This window comes from Aythya ferina, assembly GCF_964211825.1.
Source record: "Aythya ferina genome assembly, chromosome: 7".
NCBI classification, from domain to species: domain Eukaryota; kingdom Metazoa; phylum Chordata; class Aves; order Anseriformes; family Anatidae; genus Aythya; species Aythya ferina.
The window spans coordinates 7,737,811-7,752,754 of record NC_140302.1 but is presented as its reverse complement, the minus strand read 5'-3'; the positions used below and the strand labels follow the sequence as shown (position 1 = coordinate 7,752,754).

Genomic DNA, 14,944 nt, shown 5'->3' with positions numbered 1-14,944 from the left:
CAGGCTCATGGAGAATCAGAAGTATTTGAGATGCTTGCCATCTGACTCCTTGTTTTTATTGAGATTTACTAAGGAAATAGATTATTGAAAATGAGATTCACATAATCTTGTGGTAGGGCTGTGTCATGACCTATGTGCACGACATTGCTTAAGAGCAATAATCTTCATTGGTTGAAGATTAGTTTTAGTTTTTTGTTTGGTTGGTTGGTAGGTTGGGTTTTTTGTTGTTGCTTTGTTTGTTTTTCAAGATTATGCTTATGCAGGCCAAGGTGAAAGTGTAGGACAAGGGAAGCACAGCAGATATAATCTATCTGGGTGTGAATACAAGGTTTTATTGGCAGCAGATGCAGAAATGAAACAGCATGAGGCAGAGACTAGCGAAAGAACCGTAGAATAAGTATGAACCAGGTAGTATGAAGAGTCCTCTCTATGCTGGAGTAGAATCCAGTAGAGATCATTAAGCAAGGTCTTACAACTAATTCTGCTTAATTACCATCATTTAACAATGTCGGTATTAGGCTGATACCATTAATTCAGGAGGCACTGTTCACAGGCAGCAAAGATCAAGGGTGTCGTACTGAAGGAACTGGGTCACGTATGTCTGAAGAGTCGATGTGCTTAAAGGCTAGCATACACGAGTTTGACTACAACTCAAGTTGGGCATGGAGAAAGGGATTGAATCCCAGTCTCGACTGCAAAAATTGCGTGTGAGCCACCAGTTTGATGAAGCAGTGAAATGGCAAGTACTGTTCTAGGTGACATCAAAAGAGGTTTATTCAGGGAGGAAAGGATGATGTTGTACTGTTGTACAAAACCCCAGTGAGATGTAACTTAGAGTATTCCAAATCACTGAGGACACACAAGCTCATGGAAAATGAACTCACGCTGGTGTAGGTACAGAAAAGGACCAGAGACTAAGAGAGCCTAAGACAAAACCATAGGACACCTAGATTCATTTATGTCAGCAAAATAAAATCTGAGAAACTTTTTGGGCTTTCTAGGTGAATATATAAAAAAATATATTTTTTTTCCTTGCAAACTGTATTTTGGTCCAGGAACAATTATATTTAAGCTTGCTCTGAGTAAATTTAGACTCAGAAACAGAAAAAAGCACCTGACCATGAGAGAAATGAGTTCTGAATGCATCTTCAATGGCTATACTGGTAAAAATGATTTTGATTTAAATTTGGAAGTTTGTGAATGGTACTATATGGCATTTCTGAAATGGCAGGAATGTTGACTTTGCTGTCCATTAAAATAACTGAGCTTCCATGACATTCAGGAAATTCCTGAATGATCCAGGGGATGTCCCAGAGCCAAAAGTGAGGGTCCCCAGGAGATGGTACTATTGTATTCCAGCTTCAGAATTCAGGGAAATCAGCTCTGGTGGAAGTCAAAAAAAATCAAAAGCAACTGAGTCTCAGTTTGAGATCCAGTTCTATATACTAATGGAGTCAATAAAAATGCATATGTCTACTTTTCTTGACAGTAAAGAACCATTGCATTACCATGCCTTAATACAGTGAAGAGAGAGAAAGCAAACTCAGTGTTCAATTAAATGTTTTATCCTAGAAAATCATGGAACATTTCTGCTAGAAGACTGTAAGATACAAAAAGAAATAAATCATGATATGCTATACAAAACCTTTTACATGAAAATGAATGATAAAATAATTGAAGGCAGTGGTCCAATTTCTCCCACTTTAACTAAGCAACTATGAAAACTAGAATGTAAGTTAACTTATGGTGTAATGTTGTTACAATACAGCTTTCTACACATGTAAAAAGAATAAAACAACACAGCTGGAGACAGGATATCTCCTGAATGCAGAGGCAGCCACACCTGGACTAATATAAGCTGTAAGAAAGCCAAAACCATTATTCTTAATACAAGATGTAAGAAAGACAAAACCATTATTCTTTATGGGCATTGGTGAGTGCCTAGTTGTCATGTCCTCTGGTTTTAGAGTATTTGAGCCTGAATGCACTCAGACAAGTGGAGACAGTCATTACCAGCTACAAAGCACCATGTGTACTTCTAGTGCAATTCAGCTTTCAGACATGGCTAATCATTTCCTACTGAAATAGATTTAGAAAAATAAATACATCCACCACCGCAGTAATTAGCATTAACTACATAAATGTAAAATGTCATGCAAATGAAGATAGGTGCTGTACAGCTGCCTTGCTTCGAAGAGCAATGAAATACTCTGTATCACCATGCAAGGAGACAGCACATCTTTCCACTAACTAAACTCTGGAGAGACTTTTAATCTGTGAAGAAGTCATCAGATCAGATGGGACTGCATAATGTATCAGTAACTTAGGAGTTATATTTGTTTTAAGTTGTGATGTATTCCTCTGTTGTCATTGTTACTGAAAGAAAACTGTAAATACTGCCTTGAAACAAATTTCCCTCTGCTCACCAAGGCTGGGTGTAGGTGGAGCATAAAATCTCATTTGGCTTGCTCGAAGTTTTTGGTTTCTTTTCAGGCTGCAGCAAATCGATTTTTCAGATTTTTCACTTTATTTTCTAAGGCTCCACTATGTTGCCCTCCAGACATTACGTAACTGGCTTTGGTTTTTTGATGTTTGTTTTGTGTTTTAATAAGTATATTAATGGATTTTTAATAAGTATAATGGAGTTTTAATAAGAATATTAATGGCATATTCAAGCTTTCATGAGCAACGCTTTTCAAAGCATACCATCTCTTCCTTTTTGGTACTAGTAGAATTGTTTGTTCAATGACTGCTTTCTAACAGGTAAAAAATAAGAAATTTTATTTTGTGACAATGTCTTTCACAGGCAAAGTGTGTCATTTGCTTTTTGCTGTGGTTGATGCATGCCGTAAGCAGTTGTACTGTGCTATGAAATGTGTTAGAAATGCAGCCTTTGCAAAGCTTGGCAGGTTTTGCAATTCGTCAGTGGTTGCTTAAAAGATGAAATCAGGAGGGAGCATCTAAGAGAAGGGTGGATTTCCAGTTCCAACTTGACAGCTTTGAAAGACAAGATGGGGCTGAAAGCTCGGCTGCGTGTAGGCCAGCGCAGGTGGTTTTGGATGAGGCTATGCGGTCACCTGAAGTGAGTACAATGCCGTCTTGGTGCCAAAGCGGCTAACCCTGAGCTTCCCTGTTCCTTCCTGGCCACTGCTCCCCTCCTCTAGCACTAGTGGCTATTGGGCAAGTCACACTGACCTAAGTGAAAACCAAGCCTCCAAAACGTTTGATTTATCATAGATCGCTTTAAAGTGATCAGAGAGCTGCACTCTTGGGCAAACTGTAATATCTGCTCTATCACTGTGTGCACCCAAGTGAGGAAATAAGACTGGAAGAAATGAACGGCTTCGTGTCTTTACTGATGATAAATTTTGCCCATAATTTTCCCTCCTATTCTATTACCATCATAAAATAACAACAGAACAAGGAATTGAGTAGGCAGACCAAACCACAGCCCCACCTGCTTGTCAGTGCTGCAGCCCAGGATGCAGCAGGGGATGCTTGGTCTGATTCTGCGGGAGTTACGCTGCCGCAGGGGAGCAGAGCCTGGCAGTGTGCAGCACCGTGGACTGACAGAGTCCTTCCAACTCTGCAGGCTGACAGAGTCCCTGCAACTCCTCTGCGTGCAGCCAGCACCTGCTGCAGCCTGCTGAAGGTTGGTTCAGGTCTCCCTGTGTTGCAACGCTGAGCAGAGCTCACATGAAAGCGCAAGCTGCATGGGAAGCGCAGACTGGTAGGGTCTCAAAAGAGCTAATTGCATCAGTGGGAAGCTTTGAGAAGTTTTTGGAGGATACTGATTTCTCGCTGGAGCCCTGCTAGCTAGTCTGGAAGCTATCTGTGAAACATTGCTTAATGAGACGTGAAAAGGCTGCTGAAGAAAAAGCAGCAGCGAGTGTCTCCGAGCTCCCTTCCTGCTTGGCCACATCTGATGTATTCACATCAGCAGGCGCCAGTGTGGTTCTTCGCATCATTAACCGTTGGTATTCGGGATATTAATTTTCTTGTTCTAGTTCAAGATGAGGTGTTTGGACCCTTTCTGCTATTGCCTGTGCTGCTTTTGTTCCCCTTACTGGTGTGACACTCCATGCAGCAAACAGGAGAAAGGGTTTGCTGTAATTAGCCAAGCTCCTTCGGAGTGGAACCAAATGCTGAGCTGGGTGCTGGCATCCGGGTGCTCCCACACTCCCAGACACAGGGAGGAGATGGCCAAGGTCCAGGGTCCACCCAGGTTGCTGCCAGCAGAAGCAGAAGAGACAGAGGCAGGGCTGCAAACAAGGTTACAGAATCAGGCATGGAGAGGTGGGGCTGGACACAAGCTATCTACATTGTAAATCCAAGGTCCAGCCTAGAAATAGTGCCAGAGATGAGGCGAGCCAGCTGTACCTACAGCTGAGGGTCCCAGGCTGAGCTGCAATGGGGCTCCTGGACCATGGAGGGAAGTTGTGGGGTGGAGGTTCCGGGTGAGGCTGCTCAGGGCCATTAAAAGCCCATTGGTGTATGCAGGGCAATGGCAAACTGTACTTTGTGAATATAAATTTGACATCAATTAGAACAGCTGGGTACTGTAGAAGAAAGTCAAAGGATCTGTGGGGTGACAGTGGATGCAGTGAATTTGGCCTGCAGAAGTGAAGAAGAGGTGGGTGGACCTGTAGTAGCATGGGGATGAAGGCAAAATTGGCATGGTCACCGGGGCAGAGGTACCCAGATCCTCTGGTATGGTTCCACCGGTATCTACTGGTATAGTCTGTTTAAAAAAAAAAAAAAAAAAAAAAAGTGAATTCACAATAAATCCTTTAAAATATATTCTCAACTGAAGGAAGCCCTTATTTACTGAAGACAGGCCAGGTATCCTTGCTCTGAGACATGGTTTCGATATACAAATAGCATCACTTATTGCACCAGCATGACAAAGAACATTTATCCCAGTACTCTGAATGTACAAAGAAGCTGAGCAAGAAAAGGAACATAACAGTCATAGGAGGGAGAAGTCACTGAAGGGAGAAAAAGAAAAAGAATAAAAATAGCTATTTAAAGACCTCCACCTGTAAGGAGGAGTTTAGATGCACTTTTTCCCCAGTAATTTTATTGAAGAATATTCTGTGTTAACGTGGGGCTTGAGCTAGAAGGATGGCAAATAGTGATGCTGGCCCATTGTCCAAGTGGCACAGTTAAGGATAATATGATCCTTGCCTCTGCAGCAATGACAAGCCCGTGGCTTTATGAACATGCCAACCCTGTAAGTACGTTAGACCAAAGTGATGCAGCATGGTCAATTCTTGAAGAGAAGCCAGCTGCCAGTTTTGTTACTGCAGAGGCTAATTGCTGGCTCCATAATCTAATGCACCTCGTTTAGGCTGTGCTTCATTAGTTTACCCACTTATGAAATACGCTTGCAAATATTATCATATACCTTAGCTGTTCCTGAGGTTTAATTGTGATCATGCAAAGCTCTTACATGTTTTTAAATGACATTATGTAAGCTCAGAGTCGATTTTGTTAATGTGTAATAGATACAACTCAGTGCTTTAACTCTCAGATCACAGTTTGATTTAGTTTTAATGTAGCCGTTTTCAGCAATAATGACAAAATAGTAACTTACTGCTCAGGAAAAGTGCACATATGTTAAATTAGTCATGTCAGAGGTCATAGATTATTTCCTGAGTACTTAGCCATTATCAATTATAGATTAAATACAGTGAGAATATACTGAAAATGATAACATCATTAATGCTGTGACCCATGTGATTCCTAACTTTTTCATATTGTTGCAGCGAAGATTACTATGCAGAGAGAAGTTAGTAGAAGAACCTGATTATGCCTCTCAGCAAGGGGAAAAGGCTCATGCTGACTGTCAAAATAGTTGGTACTGCTAGATATATGCCAGCTTCTTGGTAATCGAATGGTAGTGAGAACTTTTTTTTCTGCTTTCAGAACATGAGGCACGCATACCCTTCTCTTCTCAGAATAGTTTGCAGCTGACAAAATCCCTTCTTGGTTTCCTGAATCGTTGGCAGCTTTAAATAGTGTATATAAATGCAAAGGTGGCTAGCAGGGGCCAATTTCAAACCAACTTTTAAAAATGCTGCAGAAGATCTCTGTGTTGTTAATACTTGCCCTCTGCATTTTCTCATTTGTTTTCCAAGCGGCAGGAATAGCTTCCTTGGGCCTGAAGAAGCTCAGCAATGCAAGGTCCACATCAGCTCTGTTTCAGAGCCCTAAGATCGCAGGGCTCACTGATGGGAGTCAATTAGGTACAGCATGGTATTGATGAGCTTCCTAGGAACTAGCTTGAACTAATTGCAACTATTGAACTACCTTGTGCAAATTATACATGTATTGCAGAGGATGCAGGAAGTAATTGCAGTTTAAGGCAGGTGGTGATGATTAGAAGACGCCTACCAGCTTTCCCTCCCAAGGTAATCAGGCAGGCTGGAAAGGAAGGTGTTTCACATGGATGGTGCCTTTCATAGTGCCTCTGCTTTAATTAATGCTATTTTGGGCTATATTTATCTGCATTGTAGCTCTTCATATGGGCAAAGGTAATGATAATGTAACGCTTGCTAATTTAGCAGATTTAGTATACCAGATGTGTAATTGAAGTAAGAGCAGCCATGTCTCCAGAAGTTTTTTCTGCCTGTAGAACCAAATGTTCACAAAACAAATTAATTTTTCTCATTTTCATATAGTAATCAGGTGTAGGGTAGTGAAATGGCTTGCTCAGGGCTGGAGTTTAGGTATTGGCAGGGCAGGCAGGGGAACAGTTCAGTCCAGTGCAGTTTTTGTACAGTAGCTGCTTCTCAAAACAAATGTGATTACAAAAATCAGATTCTCTCTTATAATGAGAACATTTGCTTTAATACCAAATTAGATGGCATTTTATGTAAGCTGGACTTGATTTCTGTATCATTCATGAAGGTAAAAAGAACGACAAGCCCTTCAAGCATTTTAATTCTCATGAAATAACATCCACCATTAATATGAGCCAGAAAATAACTGTCAGACCTTGCACACCATCCTGAAATTATTCCAGCACATTGTTAGTTGTTTTGAGTTACAATTTGTTATAATTGTAGCAGCCATTATGAGGAGTTCTATATGCTTTTGGAAGTGTCGGTGCAGTAAAGACAGAACAGATTTTTTGGGGCCAGCAGATTCTTGAGTAACCTGTTCACCGTCACTGAGTCCTCAAATTTATAAATATTAGAATAAGTTACCAGAAAGGACTCTCTCTTTTCTGTGGGAGTCACTGGAAGAATAAATAGATTTTAGAAACAGGAATCCAAGGAAAGTTAACAAAACAAATTATTAAAAAGGGCTGGTACGTTCTCGATGACCTTGAGGTCTCTTCCAACCTAGAAATTCTGTGGTTCTCTAGCTTAGTTGGGGAGCTTTTATTCAATAACTTCTATGAAATAAAAGACCCGTAAATAGTATTTTTAAACTACATTGACTGAACCAAGATGTTGATCTGTAAGAAGTGCTTTCTTTTCTCAGTAGATATATAACCTAAATTACACAAAAATGTGTATTGTATGTATGGTGGCGTGCATATGTCTTGATAAGTGCCTTCAAATTTTGGTACCTTGAAGCAAATCCTCTTGGCTATTATATTTCATTCCTTTTATAAAAGGTGAGGCTTTAATGCCTTTTCTTGCTGCAAAAATGGGGATTTTCATAGCATAACTCTTTTCAAGGGAAGCTTTTTAAGTTTGTATGTTTTACTAGGCTTTGTAGTGGAGTTTCTTTATTTGGCTACTATCTGATTTATGCTTGTAAATGTAAGGCAAGTGTTTTGTATAGACATAGCCATTTAAGAGGAAAAATCATGCCAAGGTTTTCTTACAAGAAACTGCTTTCTTCTGTAGACATTTGTGGAAATACCTGACACTACAAGTTTTAGATGTTTAATAGGTCACATTACATTTATTGTTTCCAGTAAAATATTTTTATTGTCCAAACCAATGGCAAATGTCTACCACGTCCTCAGAAAGCCGAAGTGTTAGGAAACCAAACCCCAGTCTACAAGGGGCCTTTTTCTGATTTGGGATCAATTCCTAAATCCATGTAACTAATAAAGACCATGGCTTATACTCTTAATTGTGCTGCGCCATATTACAGTTCTGTAGAGCTACACTGACTTTGTTTCAGAGGTGGCTACCAAGAAAAAATAGGAAAGAGTGTGCAGAGCGACATAAACTGTAACAACGGAGGGTACCGCAAAATCAACCTGTCTTTTTGCTGCTAATCTGTGTAAAGTTATCACCTCGTTCCCAAGGTTAGCCCTAATTCTTTAGATGGAACCACCTACAGGTGACATTGCTCTTGCTCAGGCTGTATCTCCCAGGAAGAACCATGGACTGTCGATCTAAATGGGCTCGTAGACTGCCGAAAAGCTATTGGCTATAGCAATGTGTGTAAATGTAATTATTTTTAATTTTTCTCTGAAACTGACAGCAGCATCCCATTTTTCTTCGGCAAGTAACTGAAGGACCTTAGCTGCCCACCGAGCATTGATGGCTCAGCACCTGGCCCTGCATGGTTCCCTTGAGAAGCTGCCTCTGACTGGGAGAGGTCTGTGGTAGGGACCTCAAGTCCTGCGGGACTTTTGGAAATGAGTCTTCAGATCGTTGAAATGAGGTTCAAAGTGGTGTTAAAGAGGGCTTTCAAAGAAAAGATGAAAGAAAAAATTAGGTCTTCCCTGGTGGTTTTAAAAAATTTGCTACAGGGAAGCTATTCGCAGGTCCCCAGTTTGCTGATATTCAAGCTCTTAAATGTTCTTTGCCGCTTCCAACCACAGCACGCTTGACCTTGTTATGGTATTTTTAATAAGCTTGATTTAAGGTTTTAGGACATGTCTGAAGTAGGTGAAAGGAAAAAATATTATGACTGAAACTGATTAACAACTTGAATTTAAGACTAATAAACTCATAAACCATCATCTCTAATGTCCCTGTATTATTTTGTTGGGTATTTTCTGATTACACCCTAACTTTAACATTGCAGGTAAAAACTGCCCTCACTGAATATTCTGAGAAGTACACGAATTTGGTGATCCTCTGAAAAGCAAGCCCTGGCTCTGTCCTTTAAGGAGACAGCTTTGCCTACCCACACACCTTAAAATGTCTCTCCTCTGTTTTACCTTGAAATTAATATTGAATGACAAAGTGCCAGTCAGGGGAAGAGCAGAAGAGGCTCAGCTGTAAACTTGATACTTCCAGTGTCAGCGTGCTCATGCCTCCTAACAAACCCTCTTCTGTGTGGGGCGGCTGCGTCTGGGGGGGTTGGTCCCAAAGCTGGGCAGGCAGGGGGGCTCTGCTTGCAGTATCGTGGCCAACTTCTGGAAATAGCGAAGTGCAGGGATTCCTAAGCTTGGAACTGAAAGGTTCAAGCCAACGTAATAACATACTGCTGAATTAAACCTTCTAAATTGTAGTTTCCATTCATTTCAAGGATTGTATTGCCTTTCTTGAGTGATGGTGTGTGGCAGGAGGTATGAGAGTTGGGACAGGACTCTGATGGAAGTAGGAAGCAATCACCTCAAAGATTTTAAAATCTAAGTTCAATTTTTATGATCAAAGTAGGTAGAACCAGATAACGGAGGCTGTCATAGGGCCCCATATGTAGTCTCTGATCAAAGCTCCCTTGTTTTCCATATTTGTATTTTCCAACACAGCTTTATAAATGCAGTGTATCAACACAGCTTTATCCGAAGGCTTTCCTGGAAACAACATCATAGCTCTTAAGTTGCTGACGGCATATCAGAATCAAAGCTGTTGAATCTTCTGGAGATACACATGGTGACAAATTATAACCAGGGAATACGTGTACATATTTCTTCTTCTAAATAATGCATGTATATTTTTTCCTCCTTTTACAATTTCAGAAGGCAGGAGGGAGGATTCCTTTGATCTTTGGGGGTAAAAAGATTTTTGATTTTTAGGAAACTGGTTAGCCTCAACAAAAATAAGCACAAGATTTGCTGTGTTGCATGATCTGCTGTGGTGCAGGATGTGCTCGATTACCACCTAATTCCACTGTGGGGTTAACGAGTGCCTACTGAAGCGGGGTGGTACAGAGTATCCTGCCAGGGCTTTTGGTAGTGCTGTTGGGATCTGTGCCTGCCTGTGTGCTGCCTGCACCTCTTTGTGGCTGCTCCCAAATACGCTCGGCTTGAATTTCCCAACAATGCACACTAGAAGTCCCCTGAGCAGCCGCGACCTTTTTCCAAGTCAAGAAGCTTGAAGCTGGAGGGGCTGTAAAATACCGGAGCTCGCCCAGAGGATAAAATATAGTAACTGGCTGGAAGAAAGCAGGCATTTTTCTGGGAGAAAATGGTGAAGGCAAACATCAGCAATGGATTATTCAGAGAGTGAAGGCACTTGCTCTGATGAAGATTGCTTTTTCTCTGGGAGCAGTGATGAGTACTCCTGTGATGAAGCCAAGAAAATATCTGAGTCAGTGCTCGCAAGCAATGCTTTCTAATAATTGCTTATTGCATTTAATGCCATTCACTTCAAATAATTACTTGTTGCATTTAATGTCATCTGCTGCAGCTGGCAGTCACCTTTTGCAATATAACCTTTAAATGTGTTCTGATCATTTGTTTTGCTGCAAAGGTCGTTGAGGTTACTTCCCAGGGGCATTGCAAGGCTCTAGGAATGCTTGTAATTTGTAAGGGTACAGTGAGAGTAGGCAGTGCTTAAAACTGTCTTGTATTTCATGGCTGATGCATGTAAAAGATTAATGTTCATGTAGAGTTGAAAATATGTTGACTTTCCTTCTGCTTCATCCTTCTGTTTCTAAGAACATGATTAGATTTTTAATCCTGCATGATGGGTAAACCTAATATGGGAGCTCACAAGGTTTATAAAACCACATAAAATCGATTTAGACTGGGGAAACATAAGGTTGTTCAGCAAAGCAGAAAATCATGGGACCCGGCACTTTCCTGACCCACCTCGGTCTTGTGAAGTCAATTTTCTCCAGAGCAGGTGACAAGAGGGAGCCTGCACTATGGCAGTGACATATAGCCATGGCCACGAGCGGTACTAGACCCCCAGAAATCCAAGCTGGCTGGTGGCAGTCAGTCTGTTGGTCCTTTTGCTCAGTTGGGTGTTGTGCAGCAGGCACCTCTGCCTTTCCACTGGGACAGATGTGCCCCAGTGGTAGGAGCAGAAAGCTTCTGTGTGCAGGACAGGGGTCCTTCAGTGGTGGCAGCGTTGGGTTTGGTAGCCAGCTCCCAAGTGACTGCACAGAGGGTACACCTCAGAGCATCCCCTTTGGATTAATGCTTTCTCCCCATGTTTCTTTGTTACAGTTTCATTTTCTCCATGAGAAGTGCTGTGAAGGTGGGCATTTTAGGGCTGTTATGGGCATGCAAACTTATGGGGAGGTGGTTTTGCACCACGTAATTCATAAAAAAATTGTATTTTCCCTGACTTATCAGTTAATTCTGTGTGTGCTGAACATAAGGAAGCCTCAGAATCACATGACTTTCTGCATTATAGAAACCCTTACCATCCCTGTGACTCATGTTTGAGCTAAATAAAGCATCTTTTGGGAAAGAGCCTTCCTTCTACACTAATTTCATGCTGCTTAGACACATGTATTAAGTACAAGATAGCGGAAACCCTAACAGTTATTCGTGTATTTTAATCTGTAACATTAAAGTTTATTTAAAACATTTGAACTGAAGCAATAACACCTGTATTTTACTTGTCTATAATCTGAAAATAATTCTATAATGGTGGACTCTTTGTGACTGAAAGGCATCCTGCATAGTAAGACATGTTAAGTTTTAACTGGAATTAATGACAACCAAAAACCTTGCATACTTTTTAAATAAATTAATAATATATGAGCAAAAGTTGACTACATCAACTTAATGGAATATTAATTGCTATAATTTCTTATCCTTTCTATATTTACCAAATTTTTAGAAGTTAATAGAAATATTTGTATCACACTGTTAGGCTACTTTTTTCTACTTGTTTTAAATTACCATAATTTTGTTTATTGGCATGGATAAATTAGCATTAATGTACTCTAATTGAAAATAAGCTCAAAGAAAGTATTTGGATGTAGGATTGAGCATTAATGTTTACTTCAATTGTATTTCTGCTTGCTATGCTTTAAAGATAGTTTAAGGATAGTAAATTAAAGATAGCTTGAAAGTACTTAAAGTAAATTTAATTAACAATTAAAGAGAGAGTGCCTTTTCCTGTATGAGTGTTCATGTACTAAACTTCTTTTCACCATATTACTGCTTTAATACCTCCAGTCTTTAAACAGAGGAACAACTATTTCCAACAGCATTTTTAAATCTCATTTTCTACTTCAGTGGAAAGGAGCAGTGGTTTTCCAGTCTAAATTAATTAGATGTGTTTAAAAGAAGTGGATCTATTTTGCCTGTAATCCATTTACAGTTCATAGATGGTAAAATTTTGAGTGGTTTTGAATAAAGCAATGACCCTGTGTCTTGTGGATTTGGTTTGCCAACACAAAAAAATGCAATGACATTTAAACCACGATGAAGCACTAAACCAGTGTGATTAAAATGAAATAACCTCATATTTTTTTAGTTGGGGCTGACCATGGCCAAGCTGTGTGTGGCAGGAGGAGGGAAAACACAAAATAATTGATAACAAAGATGCAGGTGCACAGAACCGATTTCTAAGCACGATGTTTCTGAGAAGCTGGTGAAAAGTAGCAGCACCATGGCAGTGCCTTTAAATGGCTTTGCTGAGCTAGTGCTGAAGCTACCTGGAAAATGGTTGAGAGAGGAGATTTATGCTGAGACCTTTCAACACCCTGCTCCTAATCTGACGCCCTTTGATAAGTTTAGTTCCAACCTGTGTGCTCAGAGAGCAAATGCCTGGTGCGTCCTGTAGCCTGCTCTAATGTCCTACTTGACTGCATGCTTCGCATTTCAGTGCTGACATGTTTCCCTCTGGACCGTGGCCCAGGTAGATAAAATGTAGACTTTGAGGAAGAAGGATGTAGCAGAAGTCTAAATGTTTGCAAATAAATCTATGCAAATGGATGATATTTTGATATATTTTGATAATAACCATTTACATACACCATAAGATAAAAGATTTTGCCTAAGAAAAAAGCATGGGCTTATACATGGTTTGATGTCCTATTTACAAGGGGAACCTATTTCTCATTTTCTTCTCATGTGCGGTTTTTAGCTCTCACACACTTGAGGCCTGTACAGATGATGAACATCTGTCCAAATCAATATATGAAAAAAGTTGTGAAACCCAGAATTTTATTCTTGAAGTGCTTTAAGAATTAAATATATTTGTAAATATACTGTGTTTTTCTTTCAGGGAGGATGTCAGAACTGCCAACGTCATTGCAGCTGAAGCAGTAACTTGTCTCGTCATAGACAGAGAGTAAGTACATAGTTTTCCTGTCTTGTGGTGTTATGTATCTTCAGTTTACACCATTTACATTTTTTTTTAACTAGAGCCCTAGAAAAAATTCTGTAGAGTTGTCATTTAATTTTGAGAAATACATTCACAATGTATTACATGTGTCCTTGATGAAGTAGAGAGAACATCCACCTAAATCAGTAAGACAAAATTCAATGATGACAAATGCAGAAAATTAAGATGTGCAGAAACACAAAATAGAAATAAATGGGGAAAGAGCATTACTGTGGAAACAGATCCAGGCGTTACGGTGGGACACAGATTGAGTTCGCATCAGCAAAATGTCATGAAAGAAATAAATCCTCTGGCAAATGTTAGGGAAACATGTTGTTATTCTTTTCCATGTGGGGTTGGATGGTCACTGTCCAAAGGACCCAGCTCTGCTTGAATCTTTGATGCTTCAGAGGTGGTAGATCAGAAGAGCAAAATAATGTCTTTCCTACTTTACATGGAAAAGTTGGAAGAATTTGTGATTTTAATCTTGACAAAAAATGCCTGCAGTCCAGTGAACAGTGATGCAAAGTTGACAGCTTCCTATGACTGCTGGGAGAGGGATAAAAAATAAAATAAAATAGCATTACCTTGAAAATCTAGTGTGACTCCTGGGATGGTTTTCCAGTTATGAGGGTTGTGAGGCACAGAAATGGACATCACAAGATACAGAGATGCCTCACACTAGAAAGCGAGCGTTAGCTGTGTGTCTTGTTACTGCATAGGGAAGACTGATTTTGTAATGGACAGTGCCACAAAAAAAGATCAGCTCAGAGTTCAGCTGTGACCTAAGTAAAATAAAACAAAAATCTGTTGTTAGGAATCCTTAAGAAAAAAAAAATACATCTATGATTTGCCTGGACTTTGCATGCTGCATGTTGTTCTTGCTACCTTCAAAATGGTATGTTAGACCCAAAAATTGTTTGGAGGAGGGTAAAAAGTATAATTAAAGGAGGGAATGGCTTCTGTTAGCAAGTAGGTTAAGACTTCATTGGGGAAAGAAGTGATAAAAGAGAATGTAGTACAGATCTGTGAATCAGGAGAGAGATTTTTAGGATGAATGGGATTGATTTTTCACTGCCTCCTCCAGAGCAAGAATCCAAAGATACCTACAGGAGGGAGGTAAAGGCCAAAAGGAGATGGCTCTTCATACAGGGATGGCTCATGGAGCTCCTTGCCATAGGAAAACAAGACGTTTGCAAGTGTTCAGAAAGAAAATAAATGTATTGGATTTATTAAATATGTAGGATCTACCGTTGGCTCTAGGGAGTCTCAGTTGTATCGATGTAAATATAAACGCTTGATCTGTTCTTGAACTCCTTCTCAGGTATATAGAATCTACACAAGACACACTCAAAGTTTGGCTGCTGGGTCAGGAGTGACCTCTGATTCATTCTTGTAGTCTGATGACATTAATAGGAGATGTCTCGTGTAGGGGTGATCTAAATACACTCAGTCCTGGTTTAATACAGGAGTTTCGTGTTCAGTTATCTTTTGAGACTTCCTCCAAACCTTTG

At 40.1% G+C, this 14,944-nt stretch overlaps 1 protein-coding gene across 6 annotated transcripts in view; it reads left to right on the top strand.

The window, feature by feature from the left end:
* Nucleotides 1-14,944, top strand: part of PRKG1 (protein kinase cGMP-dependent 1) — a 466,559-nt gene that overhangs the window by 365,171 nt on the left and 86,444 nt on the right. For all 6 annotated transcript variants that reach the window (XM_084525160.1, XM_084525159.1, XM_084525163.1 and 3 more), the window contains one exon: nucleotides 13,332-13,397. In XM_084525160.1, coding sequence (XP_084381286.1) covers nucleotides 13,332-13,397 — 66 coding nt within the window. The remainder of the gene's footprint in view (nucleotides 1-13,331; nucleotides 13,398-14,944) is intronic.